The following is an 18,913-nucleotide window of genomic DNA, read 5'->3' as shown; positions in this document are numbered from 1 at the left end:
CTATGGAAAAAACTAATCCCTAAAATTAACTTCATAAATCAATGTGACAAGCAGTGTAAAAATTAAGAGATTCGATATCCATCCATTAATGTCTATAATGTTTGCAGCAAAACCTTGTGATGCAACTTTTTTCTTCCTTTTTTGCTAGAATAACAGGACTGTGAAAGAGGATGACAGGCAAACTGCAGAGGTAAGTGTTTCACATTAAGTGTTGAACCAAATCTGCCTGTTTGTCTTAGCACACATGTGACTTATTTATGTGACTTAAAAGGCTAAAAGACTGTTCACTGAGTAAAAAGAAAGATGATACTTCTCTAAGAAATTGTGACGCACATGCAAATGTAGTGGAGGGCAATGGCTTTACAGCTAGCCTTTACATCCCATGCACCCTGCTCTAGCTGAATTAAAATCAGTATACTGAATACCTTTATAAGTAAAAATACTATGGCCACTTTGGTGTATGCCGGTGTTTTAGAGAGACATCCTCTTCCCCACCCTTTGGTTCAGTGGAAGAGGTTACTGTACCTTGTGTTCCACACCACCGAAGGGGTGTTACTGCTCCACATAACTATTGGTGGAGCAGCTTATATGAATGCTTCCTAATTTGTTTTAGGTAATACCAGATGGCCTTTGAAAGATCTTGCTGAGAATGGATTAGGCAATGCTTACAAAAACCACTATAGCAGCAGAATTTTGGAGCAGTAACTATAAAGGAGTAACAACATATCTAAGGCAGAGCCCACAGTTAGACAGTATGTTGGTCGCCTTAAGTTGCTGACACAGGTGCCCTTAGACAAAATACAGATTCTGTACCAAAGTAATCAAGCTATAAGCAAACATTCTTTTGCCAGTTCTGCTGCAGAGATTGCAGCTAAATTATAATCTATGGTACTGCATACAAAGAAAGAAGAGAGAAATGACAATATGTCCTTTAACTTAGTGTACAAGCCCATGATTTTTCCCCTTGGGAGGTGAGGAACTAGTGGAAAACAATCAAAGGAAAGTAACAGTGCTATAAGATACAGGGGTACTCAGACAAGCCTTGCATTAAGGTGATGAGAAACTTGGTTATATGAGGATTGCTATAATGGACTCTGGAATAAGAGAAAATTATCTCAAAAGTACAGAGAAGAGATTCCCCATTCAGTGGTCTTTCAAGTGCCTTTTAAAAAATATTTCTCTTGTCAACAGCACATGTTTAAAAGCAAATGTCACTGAAAACAAAATAGCTTTTTACAGTGAAAATCTGTCCTTGGGCAGGGGAAAAGAAATCTGCGCTTATTTCTTTATTTTATGTGTGTCCCTCTACTTTCAGAATGCTGCAAAAGGATTAATTGATCGAAGGCAGAATGATCAAAGAAAGATTTCTCAGGGAAGGTTAGTTCCTCGTTCAGCTGGTTCTGAAAACTCCAAAGAGAAGCTCTCAGAACAAAAAGAAAACTTTGATCCACGTAAACATATGGATACTTTACCTAAATGCTCCCCTTCAGGTGGTGATGGTGGCAGAATGTCTCTTAACACTTGCATGAACGTTTGTGAAAATGAACTTGGAAAATCATTCCTTAAGAAACCAAAAGAAAATGATGTTCCTTTAAGAACACATCTACCAGGAATAGGAAATATAGACTCAAAGCTAAAAATTCCTGTTCCAGAAATAAGAGACCATAAAGTTTCATGTAAACCAGAATTTAAACTGTGTGGACTGCGTCCTCCTCTACTACGGGCTGTATCATGGGACAGCTTGGAGCCTGGGCAGAAAGACAAAACACCTTTAAAATTACCATCCGAGGAAGATAAAAGCTTTTTTGTTGGTAATAAATCCAGCAACCAATTAAAAGCATTCAAAGACCTTCAAATCCAAGTTCAACCAGTTCGAATGCAGAAATTGACAAAGCTCAGAGAGGTGAGTCCTAGTCATCGGTTGTGTCCTGTTTTAAAGTTATTTTCATATCTTACTAAACTTTCAACTTGCTCGGCATTATCTTTATCGTTGCAAGAAATATATAGTAATGGGAAACAGTTTCAGCAAAATCCATACAGAATTCTATTGTGGTTTTCCTTTGTAACTTTATATTGTAACTTGTAACTAAATTCCATGGAGTTATTCTATTTCTTAGTTCTCTTCAAATATGCATCAACTGCACTGTGATATCTTCAACATGCACATATGCATGTGCATATGCTCTTGCATACACAGGTGTTGGCCCCTAGAAAAAATTAAAATACTTGTGTCAAGAAAGTACTAATTGCTTTCATTGTTTCAGAAAGGTGAGTCTAAATCACAATATATCTCATTTTCGCATCATTTACATGACCTATAAAAAGGAAGCACTTGATTAACAATCATGTCATTTGTAAAATGCAGTTGGGACTGAAGTGATCTGTTTTGATTTCTAAAGAGAATTCTAGATCTGAAGAATCTTTCCTTCCTCAGGATGTAACACCATTCTCTTTAAAATGGTCTTTTACTTCCTTTGTTTCCCTATGATATGCCTTTTCTGCTCCTTTGGAATTGTCCTCAGATCCAGAGGCTCTCACATTATATTGACTAATTGACTGATTTCTGTATGAGTGGGCTGAGACCTGCATACAAACAGAAATCTTTAACTGAAGTTTAGAGATGGTTACTATACTCTTGTTTAAGGGCTTATAAGCCTCTGTGTATTGTATATTATTTGTAAACTTTCTTTGTATTTAAAAATCACTTTTACCTTGTTCAGCTTAGCATTTTTGAGTCCTGTATTGGTTGGCATTCTCCCTTTTAAGGGCAATAGGCCTGTCATTCAAGAATACCAGCCTTTGCAATAACATTATATTTACAAGATCTCAGAGGACAGGAAATTGTTTTGGTGTGATTTTTTTTGTCTACTGGATATTCTCAGAAAATGTTTCAATGTGCCCAGAGTTTTAAAATTGTGTCTTTCCGAGAGCAAGAGCAGGTAGAGGATGGCCAGATTTACAGTTCCTAATTCTAACATCATGCAAATGTGTCAGCTCCTTGAAGGATAGACTTGGACTGCAAAATTTATAATATAATCTGTTGTTAAATAATTGTCTAAATGTTCGGTAAGAATTAAGAATTAAACTGTAAGAATTAACCAGTGTGTTAAAAAAGTAGAGATGTCATGAAATAATACACCACCATTATAAAGGACCTACCATGTATGTATAGCAAGGGGGAAAAAAAACCCAAAACAGTAGTAGTTACTTTCCTTAATAATCTAGTATTTTATTTGATCTCCAGTTAAGATGAGCACAGGGCTGACGGGTGAGGACCTCAAATTCTATACTTCGGTTAATTCATTCCCATTATATTGCTTGGGAATGGCAGCTTAGTTATTCATCTTTTCCTGTTTATATAACACAAATTATTCTTAGCATGTATATACTGGAAGTTTTTATTATAGAGACACTTGAGCCATATAATTTTGAAAGTCCCAGAAGTTGTTAAGTAATCAGAAAATTATTGCCATATGATATATAATTCCAGTTAGGGGAGATTTGAACTCTATCTCCAGTAGGAATTGTCTACTTATAAACAAAAGCAGGAGTTTGTGAATTTTAAACATATTTGAGAATATGAAAGTAGAAAATGAGGAGCTGATAGAAGGAGAAATAAGATAATGAGGTTGAATCCTTCAGAGTACATTCTTCCCTATCTGTAAGGAATAGAGGCAGAGTACAGTAACAATGAAGTATTAACTTGCAGCTGTAGCATACCAAGGTTCAGTATGAATAAATTCTACTGAATAAGTCAAAGGTGCAAAGTCTCATGTATCTGATTTTCCAGATTTTCTCTCCTTTCTGGGGTACTTAATTATTACTATAGCTATATCCAAAATTGCTTTTTTGCTCTCGTTTACCAAAACTCAATTTTTCTACTTGAGTAAGGGGCACATGTGACAAATCTCTGTTTGCATGACCAGGAATTTTTCTAAATAATGTGTGTATGAAATTTGAAATATATAACACTTAAGTGTGTATGTGTGAATGTACAGCTATCCATGCAATGTAGCATCTGACTATAACTTAATATTAATATCTCCATTATGTTTATTAACTAAAGTAAATGTTATATTTAGTGTTCACGTGGCAGGGATATTTTAAGTGAGATTTCTACTTAAGTTACTTGGAATGTTACTGTTTTTTCTTAACAGGAGCATATTTTGATGAGAAATCAAAATTTAGTTGGACTTAAGCTTCCTGAACTTAGTGAAGCAGCTGAACAGGAAAAAGGTGCAGTATCATAAAAGCTGGAAGGAGTGTGTGTTTTATACATTGATTTTTATAATTGATTGACTAATATGGAGGGGGAAAAAAAAGGTCTTTTTCTTCAATTGCAATAGTAGTTGTAATGAAGCAGTCATAGAGGAGGGTGGTAAATGATGAATGAGACACCAATAGTGGAAGTACCTGAATTTCCTGATGATCTGAGCCAAGAAGATACTGTAGGTATTATTACAACCAAATGAGAAGATGCGTACCTGAAACAGAGTCTAGCTCATAATAATGGAGGAATGTCTCAAGTTTCAGTGACTTTCTGAAGAAAATTTTAGCAGTGACAGATTGAATGGATGTGACCTCTGCAAGATGTTGTGGCCATGAGGGTGAATTTGATCCCTGAAAGTATAAATAAGGGATGGAATGCTTTATTCCTGATTTTTTATTTTAGTATATGTGTGGCAAATGTTGAAATGGCATGTTCGCTTCTGGTCCACAGCTCTACGTCAATGTGGGTAGGTAAGAGTAAGGCCAGAGAAGAGACATAAATGTGATTGAAGGTTTGGAAAAATATGCCTTGCAATAAGTGGTGGTGGTGGTGGGGGGGGGGGTTAGTTCAATTTCTATGGTTTTTAATAAGGAAAAGGCTTGAAACTCTACATAAATGAGGAAATAGAAATCTGCCACCAAACGTTATTTCCAATCTAACACAAGCAAATGAGATTTGATGCCTGTAGGCTGCATCTAAAAAGTTTCAGAATAGAAATAAAGATATAATTCTGAAGACAATTCAACAACTGGAAGAACTAAATAGCAGTAGTGCTGAGTGACCAACTGAAAATATTTAAACAAAAACTGTGTATTTGTTTGGGCATAGTTAAGTCAGAACTTGTTCAGAGTATTTTTAAGGCCGCATTAACTGAGGTGCAGATGATTAATATGAAAGGAGCTGAAACTGATTGTCCAAGATTTGATCCAAAGGCAAATTCCATTTTTCCTAATACTGTTCGTTTTGCTAATTCATAGATTTGCTTCAGGACTGATTCATAAGGCCTTAAGGTTTCTGTTTCACAGGGAAATGGCTGATACTACATTTCATGTTATCTCTGGAAACAGACTCATTTGAATGAAACAAGATGAAAAGAGACTTCTTAGCCTCTCTCTGTATTTAGTGATTAGATCTTTGGATTCTTAGATACGGTAATATTATTCCTGTCACTCTGCTAATACATAGTTTCCCAGAAATTACTCGGCAGGTTCTGTTGGAAAGTATAAAGCAGTTGCCATTTTACCAGCCTGTTAGCTAATTTTGGCAGATTTGAAACTTTTGCTGAAAAGATAAGCATTATTTTATCCAGCTTTTCAACCAAGATCTCATGAGCATCGCAAGCTTTTTAAAGTCTAGTAACTTACCTAAATGATGGCCAGAACATTAAGGGTCAACTCCTAGTCCTCAGTGGGGGGAAAACAAGTGAGGGGTCAAATCCTTAGTTCATTTGTTAGGGAGTCTTACTTCCTTACATTGTCATAAAAGCCACCTTGTACTTTTTAACTGGAGTGGTAATTTTGCTTAAACAATAGAAAATAGCCAGATACTTCATTGTTACTGTTATGACTCAAATATACTGACTCCATCATGTTTTGCTATCAATGTGAAGTTGTTGTGATCATCAGAGTAAACACAACTTTCCACCCCACAGAAGTTTAGGTAAGTGGGATGTATTAGATCTGGAGACATTGTGGTGTCAGGCTGGCTTTTTATGGGGACACACATGACTCTTCTCGAGTAAATACTGGAATTTTTAACTATAAAGGAGATGCACAGAACTAAAATGTAGCTAGAAAGAATCTCCTGTTCTTTTCTGTCTTTCACCTTAATGCTCTCCACATTTACAAAATTTGAGCTTTTTCACACTATCTGTTTTGCAAGTCTAAGAATCTTTCTGTTACACCTAATGAACAGGAGAGCTGTGCAAGGATATCTTCCCAAGTCTGAGATTCAGACTGGGGAATGTGAGTCCTATAGGAGAGTCCTTCATTAAATTCTGGCAAGATAGAAGGAGATAAGGAGATTATTATATATGAAAATAAATAAAATTAAAATTAAAAAGTTGTTACATGAATTAAAAAAAAAAGTTTGAGCCATATCTTGGTCCTTATGAAAATGACAAATAGAGAATGCAATTATAACCTTTATGTCCTATTTCAATGAAAATGCAGTGCAAACAAGTTCATGTTGTAGATTCATCACCATAAATGGTGCACAAAATCTGTAGACTAGACTTCATCTTGGCAGGTGGCATTTAAAGCCTTAGAAAAAGACAGTACTCTATTACAAAATCTAAGCTAAAATATTCCAGAAATGATGTAACTGTACTGGTGAAGCACATGCAAAATGTTAGGTTAGATGTTTCAGTAATGAATTTGGTTTCAGTTTGAATTCTAGGAAACATACTAATATAATACATATTTTTCAGTGCATTAGAGACTGTCAGAGTGCATAGTACTTCAGTCTTTCTACATAAAGAATGACAATTGTACTGATTATTTTTGTTGCCATGGCTCGAAAGGAAGACGGGATCTTTAGCAGTAAAGGAGAGATGAGTGATGTATTATCATATGCAATAGAGGAGGTAACATTCTGCACGAAGGGATGGACCTTTTCTTGTTGTTCACTTTTGCTCCCAGTAGAGTTGGGGTGAAAGCCTCATGGACTTCAAAAAGGACACAGTTAGGCTAAAAGGTCCTCTGAGATGCTGGTTATTAATAGCTAATGCATGACTTCTTAAATAACATAAAGGTTTTTTGTCTGAAAATGTCTTTAGGCCTTTCACCACTCCCTTCCCCCACTGAAGAGGAAGAGACAAAGAATAGCTCTGATGTCATGCCCAGCATTCCTGATGTATTGCTGCGAAAACTACGAGTGCACAAATCGCTTCCGGGAAGGTAAAAGCCCATTAGAAATAGAAAGAGATCGTCCAGGGGAAAGCACGCTAACGGTTTCCAGTGAACTCCATTTCTGGAGTTCCATTCATATGGGATCCACATAAGTAGAGAAGTTGCTGCATCTTAAAATGTGCAACATAGATTTTTCTGAAAAATTTTGTGGATTGCACCAACTTCCAGTAACTGGCCAACTTTTAAAATTAGTTTGTTAAGTTCTACATAAAATGTCTGGAACCTAACTTGCATGCTACAAGTACGTTTTTATACAGATTTTTCCATAAGTCTGTCCACTCCTGGTTTTCAGGATTGCTGCTGCAGATATAAACTCATGTTGAAAATGTTATTATTTCTTTTCCTCAGGAAAATAATGAGGCCAGATAATGCTTTACAATGGTAAAATTTGCCCATGTAAGAATTCTACAGTTTTTGTGCAGGTGGTGACTTTTTAAGGAAATGATTTGCAAACATAGTTGAAGGAATTCCTCACGAATTCCCTCATCTTGAGCTGTGCAAGCAGGTGCTTAACACAGATTGCTTTAACACCTGCGATGGCTCAGGATGTTCTCCTTTCCCTCTTATGCAATCTGAAACAGTAAGTCTGCATGTATTAGATATATGGTGCTACCCTACACAAGAGATCATTTGAAACTAGAGCTATTGTTGCATAATGCAATGTAACCATAGCAAGGGAATCCTCTGGTCCACACTCTTCTGAGGTACAGTCATAATAGACTATACCTGCCATGTGTTTGTCCAGACATTTAGAAATACCAATTTTCATTCTGATTTAAGCTTACCACTATCCAAACTTAACATTTTCTTGACAGAATTTAAGTGGAAATTTCCTTTTTTTTGGGAAAGGTTTATGTTTAAAATGGTACAGAAGTTCATAAGTTCAGAAAATATTTTGCCCTGGCCCAAGAAATACAGGGAAGAAAACTCAAATTAAGCATTTATTACCACATGCCTTGCATACCTTGCACCACTGATAATTTAAGAGACTAAGCATATTTTATTTTGCACTAAAATAAACCTAAGCTTCTTCCATATTTCTGCATAAGCTTTTTCTTTGAGAGAAATAAAACCATAACAAATGCTTATTAGACATTAAACCAATTCTAAGCCAAAGCTATTCCTAAATTCACCCATGTGTTTTTGTACTATAAATACCAAAGGCCTTTAATCATTTGAAGCAGTCCGTAAGTCTTCTCTGTGCTGACGAAATAAATATTTAACATTTGTTGTGAAGGAACTGTTATATGCGACATTTTATATAAATGAATCCATGTGGTGAAGAAATTCTAAGAGGCCATTGCTTGATTGTAATCAAATACTGAAAAGAAAAGTCATTTCGTAGCTAAGTACAAAATAGGTAAATGCTGAACTGGCTTTGAGGATCAGATAATATACAGTTTTTTTCAGGTAGTATTCTTTATTCAGTTGGCTTAATCTGGTGAATAAATATACACATAACTTTTCATTCTTACAATAAATTTCTCAGAACGTTCCCAGCCAAAGGAAAGACATGAATATTATCAGTCTGTGTTGTCTTATATAACACATATAGATGCTTGAACTTCCTTCTGGAAGGACTACCCCTTCTAGTAGGCTTCATCCTAGAATAAGAGAAAGTAATATGAATACTAATACTGTAGGCACAAAGTGGTTTTCTAACACAGGGGTCATACTGGCCCCCCTTCTACTAGTCACTACTCTAAGTATCATTATTATTCTACCCAACGAGAAAAATCTGCTGCTTAGTGTCAGATGCATTGATTTCTGTATTTGGCATTAAAGGTGAAATTAATATTACAGTAATATTTGAATTTTCTGAAAGTATCATGTCTGCACGGTGCATGATAGGTATGTCATCTGCAACTGCTATCACAGGCATCCACTAGAACTTGTATATACGGCTCCTATAATTTCTTTCAGGTGTTTCTCGTTGCTATTCACTTGCATAAAACTGAATTGTGCTCTCGTGTTTTGGAACAATTGCTGGGAATAAATTCAAACACATGGGATGACTGTCTTTAAGTGAGATCTTGCAATATCATGTTGTTTATCTCATTTCTTTTAATAGTATTCTATGAGTCAGTAATCATTCTTATGGTGGAAAAACTCAAACATATATTTTGTCAGTGTCAGAATTGTGGTTAGCTAACTTATAACAAAGTTAGCAGCTAAACCAGGATAGTTCAGTATACAGTGAGCTGGGTTTTGAATTCTGCCCATCTGTGGTCATCATCATCAGGTTTCATCTGTTAACGGAAGGAAAAGGTGTAAAGTTAATAATCCGAAGTAAAGCCTATTAAGCCAGTCACAACTCCAAAAGGGTAACTTCTGTCTTGCTCTTGTACTCACCATTTATCGTAACGTAGAGCAGATAGCAGTATTTGCAGTTGCCAGAAACTTCAGTGTGTTTTTGCCAATACTCAGGTGATACTGTGCTGTTGCTTTTAAAAAAAAAAACAAAACAAAAACAAAAACAAGCACACCCAAAAAAGTGGGATTTAGCCATAACAAGTACAATTGAATTAATTAAATACTATAAAATATTTAAGGGGAAAATGTCTTTTGTTGTTCTTTTCAATTAAATATTACAATAGCTTTGTAAACTAAATGTGAATTTTTTGCTTTTATTTCTAGCTCCCCGCCACTTACTGAAAAAGAAGTTGAGGTCAGTATGTTCTTAAAGTTATTATTTTGGACATATGCCTCAATTTTAAGTGGTTACCGTAAGTCTAAGAGTGGTTATTAGAAGAAGCTAATGGGATTTTTTTTCCCAAAACATATTTATCAGAAAAAAAACATACTGAGCTCAATCAAAACAACAATTTCATTAAATATGTGCAATTATAGCAGGCAATATAAACTGTAAAAGAACCTTAGAGTAGGAATAAACAAAACACTCGTTTGTGAATCCTTTGTATTAAAATATGCGTTCGTTCTGGAAATTATTATAATATGCTTAAAGCAGTAAAAAATTAGAGATTAAATGAGACCAGAAACTAAGTGAGTTATAAATTGCATTTTTTGTATTGGCCAATAGGAGCTTTGGGGCAGTTTTTGATGGCATCTTGCAGTTAGTTTACATAATTTTTACTTTTTCATTTGAAGCCAATAAGTTTTGGGGTTTTTTTTTTTTTTGGTAGCTTGCTCTTTAGCTTGCTGGCTTTGTTTCTTCTTTTTTGGGGGTTTTTTTTGTTTGTTTTTTTTCACATACCAGTCAAGAAAAGGATCTTTATTTACACAACTCCAGTCTGATGGAACTGTTGGTGCCTTGCGCTTTGCAAAGTGTTATTCCTAACAAATAATGCATCTGGTAAAGAAAGAAACAATCTTTAAAAGCAGGGTGCAAGAGAACAAAAATGTTAGCGCTTAGTCTTTTGCTGGCTTCAGTTGTAGGTGTTTATCCCTTAGGTACAACAGTCCTAGTGGTGAGCTCATCCCTGGACTTCCTCTACACAGACTATCTGTTTAAAAACCTTGGGGACCCTTGGAGGAAGTCCAGCTAGACAACAGATCCATTGTGATTCTGATACTTCTGGTAGGCTACTTCCTTCATTGTGTCTCTGCTGTACTGATCTCCCAAAAACACATTCAGGAAAAGAGACAGCAACACATGTATTCACATTTTAGAGGAAGTAAAGAGAAGCAACAATCTCATTTAAAAAAATATTTTCAATTCTATCTTTCAATACTTATTTAATTACAAAAGTTTGTTAAACACATTCCTTATTCATAAGTTGTTACTGGAAATTACGTTACTGTGACACTTACTTAAGAATGCCTTTTTTTATCCAAACAGAATGTATTTGTACAACTTTCTTTGGCCTTTAGAAATGATAGTTATACCTTGGAATCTAGAATTAACCAAGCAGAGAGAGAGAGAAATCTTACTGAAGAGAATGCCGAGAAGGAACTGGACAACTTTAAAGCAGCCATTACGGTAAGAAAACAACAATTCCGTTTCTGAACTATAGTATACATGAAAGTACACACACATTTAAAATATGTGTGGCTATGTTTGCTTGTAACTATTGTAAATTCATCCCCAAAACTTCATTACTGCTTCTGAAGCTCCTTACCATAAGCTGCCTACAACTCTACACAAGAGAGCCTTTTCTGCCAGCATGGACCACCATTGCTGGAAATGCGTAGAGGGTGTTGCCTGATGTCTAGCAGATTTCAGGAATACTGTGAATTTGCTGTTCAGTTCTTGGAATAAGCCTGCGATAAAGCTAAGAGCATTCAGAACTGCAGTTTGAGTACTGATCCATGCTCTCCTGGGCAAGACCTTTTTTAGGTTTGAGGTTTCCAGTTAGGTGAGATACTGAAATGATCTCAAGGCCGAGTCCTGAGATTTGTGACTTGAAAGACCTCTTGACTGCAGATAATAGAAGGCGGTATAGGAAAGGAAACAGTGGGGATTGCTTAAGGAATACATGCAATCTCAGGATCAGGTTATGGGCCTGAATACACTTTCATTCCAGCTGTCCATGATGTTCTTTTATCAGCAGTAGTTTTCAGTCCTTCTTGCCAGATTTCTCTGGATTTTCTAACTGAAATGACAAATAGGTTTGAGACCCTTCAACATATGTGCTGCACACGTTGTTGTGCGAAAAACAAAGGGATGCTTAGATACCATGCTGCTAAATTAAATACCTTTAGACCCAATTTGCATATTACAAGAAGGTGCTGCTATACTTTTAGGAAATAGCAGAACATACGATTCTCCCATTTACTTTATTAAGAACATCATCAGGTAAGAAAGGATACAATTAAAAAAAGATTGTCATGTTTACATATTTTCATCTGGAATTACAAATCTGCATTTCCAGATTAATTGTTACTGAAAAAAAAATTTTGAATGTTTTGCTACTCTGCCCTCTGTTCTCTGTTTAAAGAGCAAGCAGAAACAACCTATTAAATCTCAGGGGTTTATTTATTATGATATTTTGAATACATACACTTTTTCACAACTAGTGTATAAATGCTCTTAAAACTGAAAAAAATTAGTCTGTTAGATTTGACATGTATTTTCTGTTAAGAATCCCTAATTAGGCACCCAGGACCATGTTGCCCTCATGGAACAGATGTGATTAGCTTCTTCCTCCTTTATGCAGTTCACGTGCTACAGTCTGGCTTTTACAAGCTTTTTTTATGTGATTTATAACAAAGTGGAGACTGCCATTCATAAGAAAACTTTTGTTCTATATAATGGAATAAACTAACAAGCAATTAAATAAAGTCATGGCTTCTGTATGAGCTGTATCATATTAGACCTAGACTTGTTCTAATCTCAGTGGGAAGTTATTGTCATTTCTGTAGGACCGTCACATGTTATATGACTCAATGACATTTTTAGCAGTGCTTATGATTTTTTTTTTAATCAGTCTCGTGATAATTTGATGTTTTATTCAAAAACCCAACTTTAAGAGAAAGCTGGTTTACATGAATTTCGGATTAGTTTGAGAGTTACAGCTGCCAGGAAAAACCTGAAAATTTGAAATTCTGTGCATGTTTTTCTCAGATTCCCTTATGCCTTCTTGGGTCTTGCAGTCAAATTTCAGCTGCAATTGATTATCACACTAGCTTCAGTGATAAATAAGCTTAATAATTTTTTCTTGTTGCAATGTTTGTCGCTGCACCAGATTCATCAGTCTCTTGACTGTGTTTCTACACCTAAGGTTTGCACTGCAAATGCAATTTCTCAAACAACTTTACTCAAAAAGTTACTGCACATCACTCCCTTCTTTTGAAGGTGGGGAGAAAAAGAGGAGGAGGAGAATTTACTCTTTTCGCATGTCATCTCAACACGTTGACTTATTCTTGCAGTAGTACAAGTGACAGGTTGCAGAGCGCTAGGGCACAATGCAGCTGGTCAGATGGAGAATTGTGTGACACAATTAATCACTGTGGCAACACAGTGATTAATTACTTAAGACAGCCTTAATGTCAATGTGACATGCTTTGATGCTTTTCAGTATTAATCTCACCTATCAAAGTGATGATATTAATCCAGTGCATAGTGTGTATTAATTGACAAAAAATAGTTAAGAAATTTCAATTGCCATTTGTTTTATAGGCCATATGATTTTTTGTTACTCTTTTACATTTGGAATTCTTGAGACTATAATGTCTTACTTTCCAAATAAATGAAGTACCTTAGAACTGAAAGAACATAAACGGCCTTCTTAACACCTTGTGCCCAGCAAATTAAAATGTTCTTTGTGTTTCAGCAATCGCTTGTAAGTACTAGTTCAAATAAACTTGGCATTTGAAAAGTTCACAGGTAGTGAGGCATGATTCCTCATTAATTTCAAAAGGAAAAGTATTGCAAATATGCTTATCCCTCTAACTCCTGCCTGAAAGATGTGTCTTCAGTATGCAGTGAAGCATCATTCTGAAACAGAGCAGCAGCACTCTCTAGGCTATCTATGGTGGTAGTGATGGCACTTCTCTGGGAATAATTTGTCCGTATGCCGTTTTGCCTTCTGCCTAGACATCTCTACTCCACTTCTGTGGCTCAGGCTACTTGATCTGAACTAGAAGTGGCAAGACATGATGATAAAGCTTATGTATTTTCACTTCAGTCTTCAGCTCACTTATGGCATCACTATGAACACAGAGAAGCTTACCAGAAGCTATTGGAGGATATTGCTGTTCTACGGCGTTTAGCTGCTAGACTATCTAGTCGTGCGGAGATGGTTGGAGCAGTTCGCCAGGTAAGGCATCCTAGTGTCTGACATGTATCCTGGCTGCACACGTTCACTCTTTCTCTCTTTTCAGCCATAGCTGGAGATTATTAGCTCTTTGATTTTTATTTGCCATTTTGACAGATCAAAGACCTTTATCGTAGTGTCAGATAAAACAGCATTTCAGTCTGGAAATAGAATTCAAACAGAAGATGATTACCTGTGAAGCTATTCAACATCTGTACAATAGGAGTATATGTATTATTCAGAACTATAGCTGCATCACCAAACTTATTTAAAATCAATGCAGCATGAATAAGAAAACTTTTCTGGCTTAAAAAGCTTATCTAGTTCAGTCACTTGCCTTTGGTAATAGCTTAGTCAGGCAACTATGAAGAGTATAAGAACAGAGCAAGTATAAATGAGAACACAACGATACCATCCCAGATTCAAGACTGTTTCCTCTGCCCACTAAGGTAACTAGGCAGAGGCCAGTGACTAAGACCTTCAAGGGTTTAAAAACAAGTGTACGTATACCACATAACCGATAAGATAGGCACACAGTCAGACTATATAAATATATGACAAAATAAATTACTATATTCTGTGGATATATATGAATGTATGTGCATTTGTATTCTAATTAGCTTAGGAATTTTCAGTCATGGAGGTACCAACATTTTTGTAAGAACAACTATTCCAGATTTAGCCCTGACAAGGAGCATACACATAGAGGCAAATGATTTGTTTGAGAAGTGTAGAGGTTACCTGTGTATTCCCCTCTTTTCTTTCTTAGGAGAAGCGTATGTCAAAGGCCACAGAAGTAATGATGCAGTATGTGGAAAATCTGAAAAGAACGTATGAAAAGGATCATGCTGAACTAATGGAGTTCAAGAAACTTGCCAATCAGAATTCTAGCAGAAGCTATGGTGCATCTGGTAAAAAAACCAAAACACATTAAATTTAAGGGTTTGTCTTGCCTCTATACAGAGAAGCATTGCTGTTATTAACGATAAAAGTGAAGTATTGTGAAACTGTTAATGAAGTTCTGATCTACAGGAGTAGATTTCAAAAAGTTCTAGACGATTTAAATATTTCATCTAAGCCATACTTAATGCTATAGTACAATAATTTAAAATCACTATCACCTATCAAATTCTGATGAGGTCAATGACATTTTCATTGGCCTCTTGCACATATGCGTAGCTTTCACAGGTTTAATTTAACAACCTCTTAAATGACAGATAATGGCAAGATTTCATTAATAAAAACTTTTCTTTTTGCAATCGTTTCTTTCCCAGTTTTCTGTAAACTTAAATATGAGTATTTTCTTTTGCAAAAAGTTGTATATGTGGGCAAATAGTGGACTTTTTGCATAAAGTAAAGAAAGTAATGGTTCAATTTTTGCAATTATTTAAAATTTCTTCTCCAGGTGTAATTGAGACCAGAACTGTATGACAGATAAATATGCAGTCACTATAGACCTTGTATAAATAGACTACATCTGAGTTTGAAATGCAAGCAAGGTCTCTATTAATATTATTTATAGATACTCATATAGTCTAAGACTGTTCTTTATCTACTGTTTTTATGCAGAAGATGGAGTACCTCGTTCATCTAGATCCATGTCTCTTACTGTTGGAAAGGTATTTCTGCAATACAAAGAAAATGAAGTGAATATTTGATGTAGTCAAACCTTGTCTACATATACTTACTTTTACAGGCTATGTTCAAAATATGGTGCTGGTAAATTCTTAATATTGTTCATGTAACTTAGTGCAAGTGCTTTGTAATTTTGGATCCATGATTAAGTATGACTGTGCAATAATGATAATGCTTGTTGTGAAGCTATAAAAAAATAAAGGGACTTATTTATTTAAGAATAATTGTATTCCAGGCCACATACCTGTGCTCCAGAGAACTGTTTAGGTCCTGCTTTATTCTAGTTCCTGAGTGAGGAAGCTGAACACTGGATCAAAACTTACTATATGATTCAGGATTCCATGATCACACCATTTTCGTTATCTTAAGAATTATATCATGTTCAAAGTACCTTAGATGTAAACAGTTATTTTCAAGTAGGGCTCACTTTTCAGTTGACATCAAAGGTATCTTGTTTGGTTTGACAAAGCATTCAGAGTGAGAGATTATCTCAGCTTGTTTTGGCTTAACCGGTTAATAACTTTAACATGGCCAGTGTTTCATTTCTGCAAAACTTCCAAGTGTTGGAGACCGAATTTATTTCAAAACTTCCTAAAACAACCAGTGATTTGAGAGCAAAGTCTCAATGTGACCATTATGAAATTTGGTAGTCAGAGGCATTATATTCAGTCTGCTATTTCTTTTAATATTTTTATTTGCTTAGGTTGTATTTCTTCAGGTTTAGTTTATTTCTGCCACCTCCAGGTGCTGGATAGAAAGAATTAGAGCACAGAGCATGCTGAGGGCAAGACTGGATTTCATAACAAGAACCAGATAGGTTGAAACAGAGGTCCCAAAAAAAGATTAAATTTAACAAGGACATATACAAGTCCAAATAATAAGGTGGGGGGGACACACATGACACGTGACCCAAAACACTAGAATGGACTGCCTAAAATGGCTGCAAACTCCTCAGTATAGTTTTTCAGAAGCATGTTAGATAAAACTTTGTCATTAACGAATAGGTATAGTTGGTTTTGTCTAGAACCAGGATCATGGAGTAGGTGACCCCTCCTATATATTTACTAAATCTGTAGTTTACTCCTTTCCTGTAAAGTTATCTAGGGCAGAATCTTAGAAGTGCTTGGATATGCACTAAGATGAAGCTGTTAGATGCTATAAGTGCTTGGATTTTTTACTCAGTTGGAAGCGTAGATTTTACTAGGTGTCCATTATAGGATGAAACATTTGGCTGCTTACCTCATGATAGCAAAAATTTACATGATCTGTACTTAAGCTAGAATATATTGTGTAACAGCTAGCATGTCTTTATCATATAAAGAATTTCCATGGTCTTTGGGAAATGTAAGAAATGTTGATAGATATCTAACAACTCAAGGGTGGGGGAGAAGTCTGTTCTTTTGTGGAGAGAGCAAATGTTATTGTTTCTGTAAATTATAATTTGTAGGTTTAGAAATAATTAATATATCTTAGTGGGTACAGTATGTTATAATGGGTACATAGCAAGTGAAGTGTTTCATGTGTAGCTTCATTATTTTCTGGTCATTGTGATACTGGCACTTTTCCCAGTATTATTATACATCTGGTTTAACCAAAGATAATAGCCTCTGATAAGAAATGACAATATCAACTCAGATATCTGTTGTGTGACTTACACTATTAGGCTTTCTGTGTGGAGGGAAGAGAGTAGCATCCCTGTACAACACCTGATTTTACACTAAGCACTTGCAATACCAGACAGTGCTAGAGGAATTTTTGGGGAAAACCACAGCCCTAACAGCTATCTATCTTAATTTTGCTCCCAACTCTCCTTTACCCGAAGGAACATTAACCTATATCTTTGCCACGCATATTAACTTGTAGAATTGTTCTTCAGTCTATCTTGTTGCGTGATAGAAAAAAAAAAAGAATGTTGTTTCTCACAGAATATGCCTCGAAGGAGAGTCAGTGTTGCTGTTGTTCCTAAATTTAACTCCTTAAACATTCCTGGTCAGTCGCCAACAGCTTCGCCTATGCCTTCAATGCCATCTCTGGTAAGTTAAAACCACATCTTAAAGATATTACTTTTTGTTTAAATCACTTTTGCATAGGGCCAAGCCATAGTTACTAAAAAATGTAAGCCCCTTCATTGGTTTAACTTGTTTTGACTCCGTCCTAACGAAGGGGATGGACAAAGGTAACTTCTGTTATGTAAGGGACATATGCCTTCAGAATCTGCCTTCATAAATGATCACTTTGAACACAGAGCTGAATACGGCTAGCTGGTGATTGAGAGACATTAGACATTAGTTGAGGCAATTTGCCTTTTAATCTGTGGTAATATAGTGGAAAAAAGTAGTAAAAATAGTAAAAATTGTCCACTGTAGGAGAGAAATTTTCACTAGAAACCATAGAAGATGATTGGACTGCTTCTCTTCATTGCCAAAAAGTCCACTAAACAGAAAAAAGTTATTAATATAATGTATTAGAAATGTACGTGGTGCAGATTTAGAGGTCCTGTGATGATCTGGGATTAGTGGAGCTATCAGCCTCTGCCTTGACTTTTTGTTTACAAAATTTTAATAAATTAATTCAGAATCTAATCTGAACCTAATAAATCTATATAAATGCTTCAGAGGAAATCTGCAAGGCATACCAGTTGTTCAGAGATGAGGTATGATGGCACATAACCTGAAAATTATGCAGTTTTCTGTTAAATACGTAGGGTTATTTAAATGAGAGGGTTTGCTGAGAAGCTAAATCCATTTTAGTTTTAAGAAAATGCTATGTGAAATTTAGTTACTATGTACTCTGAGTCAGTTTTTTCAGGAACTAAGTGTTTGTTAACCATGATTTATTATGATTTATTTTTGTTTAAAATTTTCCATTGAAAATTCAGCTAACAAATTAATGTTCCTAGGATAATACGGAGAGAAGCAATAGAGGGATATATGAAGAAGAAAGACTTTTCTTGGAAAAAATAAGCAGGGTAGAAGGGAATGCTGCAGAAAATTCTTCATAGTGTGCAAGTCCATTGTTTACTGTGGTTAGTGGGAGTAACTTGGAAGCTCCATTTTAAGATACCTTGCTCGCGGGAATGGGAAGAAAACCTAAGCAGCACATTGACTTTGTCATTTTACTGAAGACTCGTTTAAAATTAATTAATGGATGTAACAGTTACGCTGTTTTTCACTTACAGTCTGAATCGTCTAGTAATGGAAGGAGCAATCTAACATCTACTCCTGTTCTGCCAGCACTTTTAGAAAAGTGAGTTTTGTCTAGGTCATTTTATTACCTATTAAATGCTAGTATGAAATGAAAATTCTATATTCTCTATCTTTCCTACCAGAAGTTATACCACAGCATAAGGTATTGAAATCAGTGACACAATACTGGCTTAGGCT

The 18,913-nt window shown here is 35.6% G+C and overlaps 1 protein-coding gene across 1 annotated transcript in view; it reads left to right on the top strand.

The window, feature by feature from the left end:
• The window catches only part of IRAG1 (inositol 1,4,5-triphosphate receptor associated 1), a 40,402-nt gene that overhangs the window by 16,067 nt on the left and 5,422 nt on the right, over positions 1-18,913 (top strand). The window contains 11 exon segments of the mRNA XM_009952320.2: positions 149-190; positions 1,316-1,903; positions 4,158-4,236; positions 7,047-7,167; positions 9,817-9,847; positions 10,979-11,119; positions 13,767-13,898; positions 14,665-14,806; positions 15,465-15,514; positions 17,456-17,563; positions 18,709-18,776. Of these exon segments, the coding sequence (XP_009950622.2) occupies positions 149-190; positions 1,316-1,903; positions 4,158-4,236; positions 7,047-7,167; positions 9,817-9,847; positions 10,979-11,119; positions 13,767-13,898; positions 14,665-14,806; positions 15,465-15,514; positions 17,456-17,563; positions 18,709-18,776 (1,502 nt within the window).

Source organism: Leptosomus discolor, chromosome 12 (assembly GCF_034619465.1).
Source record: "Leptosomus discolor isolate bLepDis1 chromosome 12, bLepDis1.hap2, whole genome shotgun sequence".
Lineage (NCBI taxonomy): Eukaryota > Metazoa > Chordata > Aves > Leptosomiformes > Leptosomidae > Leptosomus > Leptosomus discolor.
Note: the sequence above shows the minus strand (reverse complement) of the source record. Positions and strands in the feature narration are given on the sequence as shown.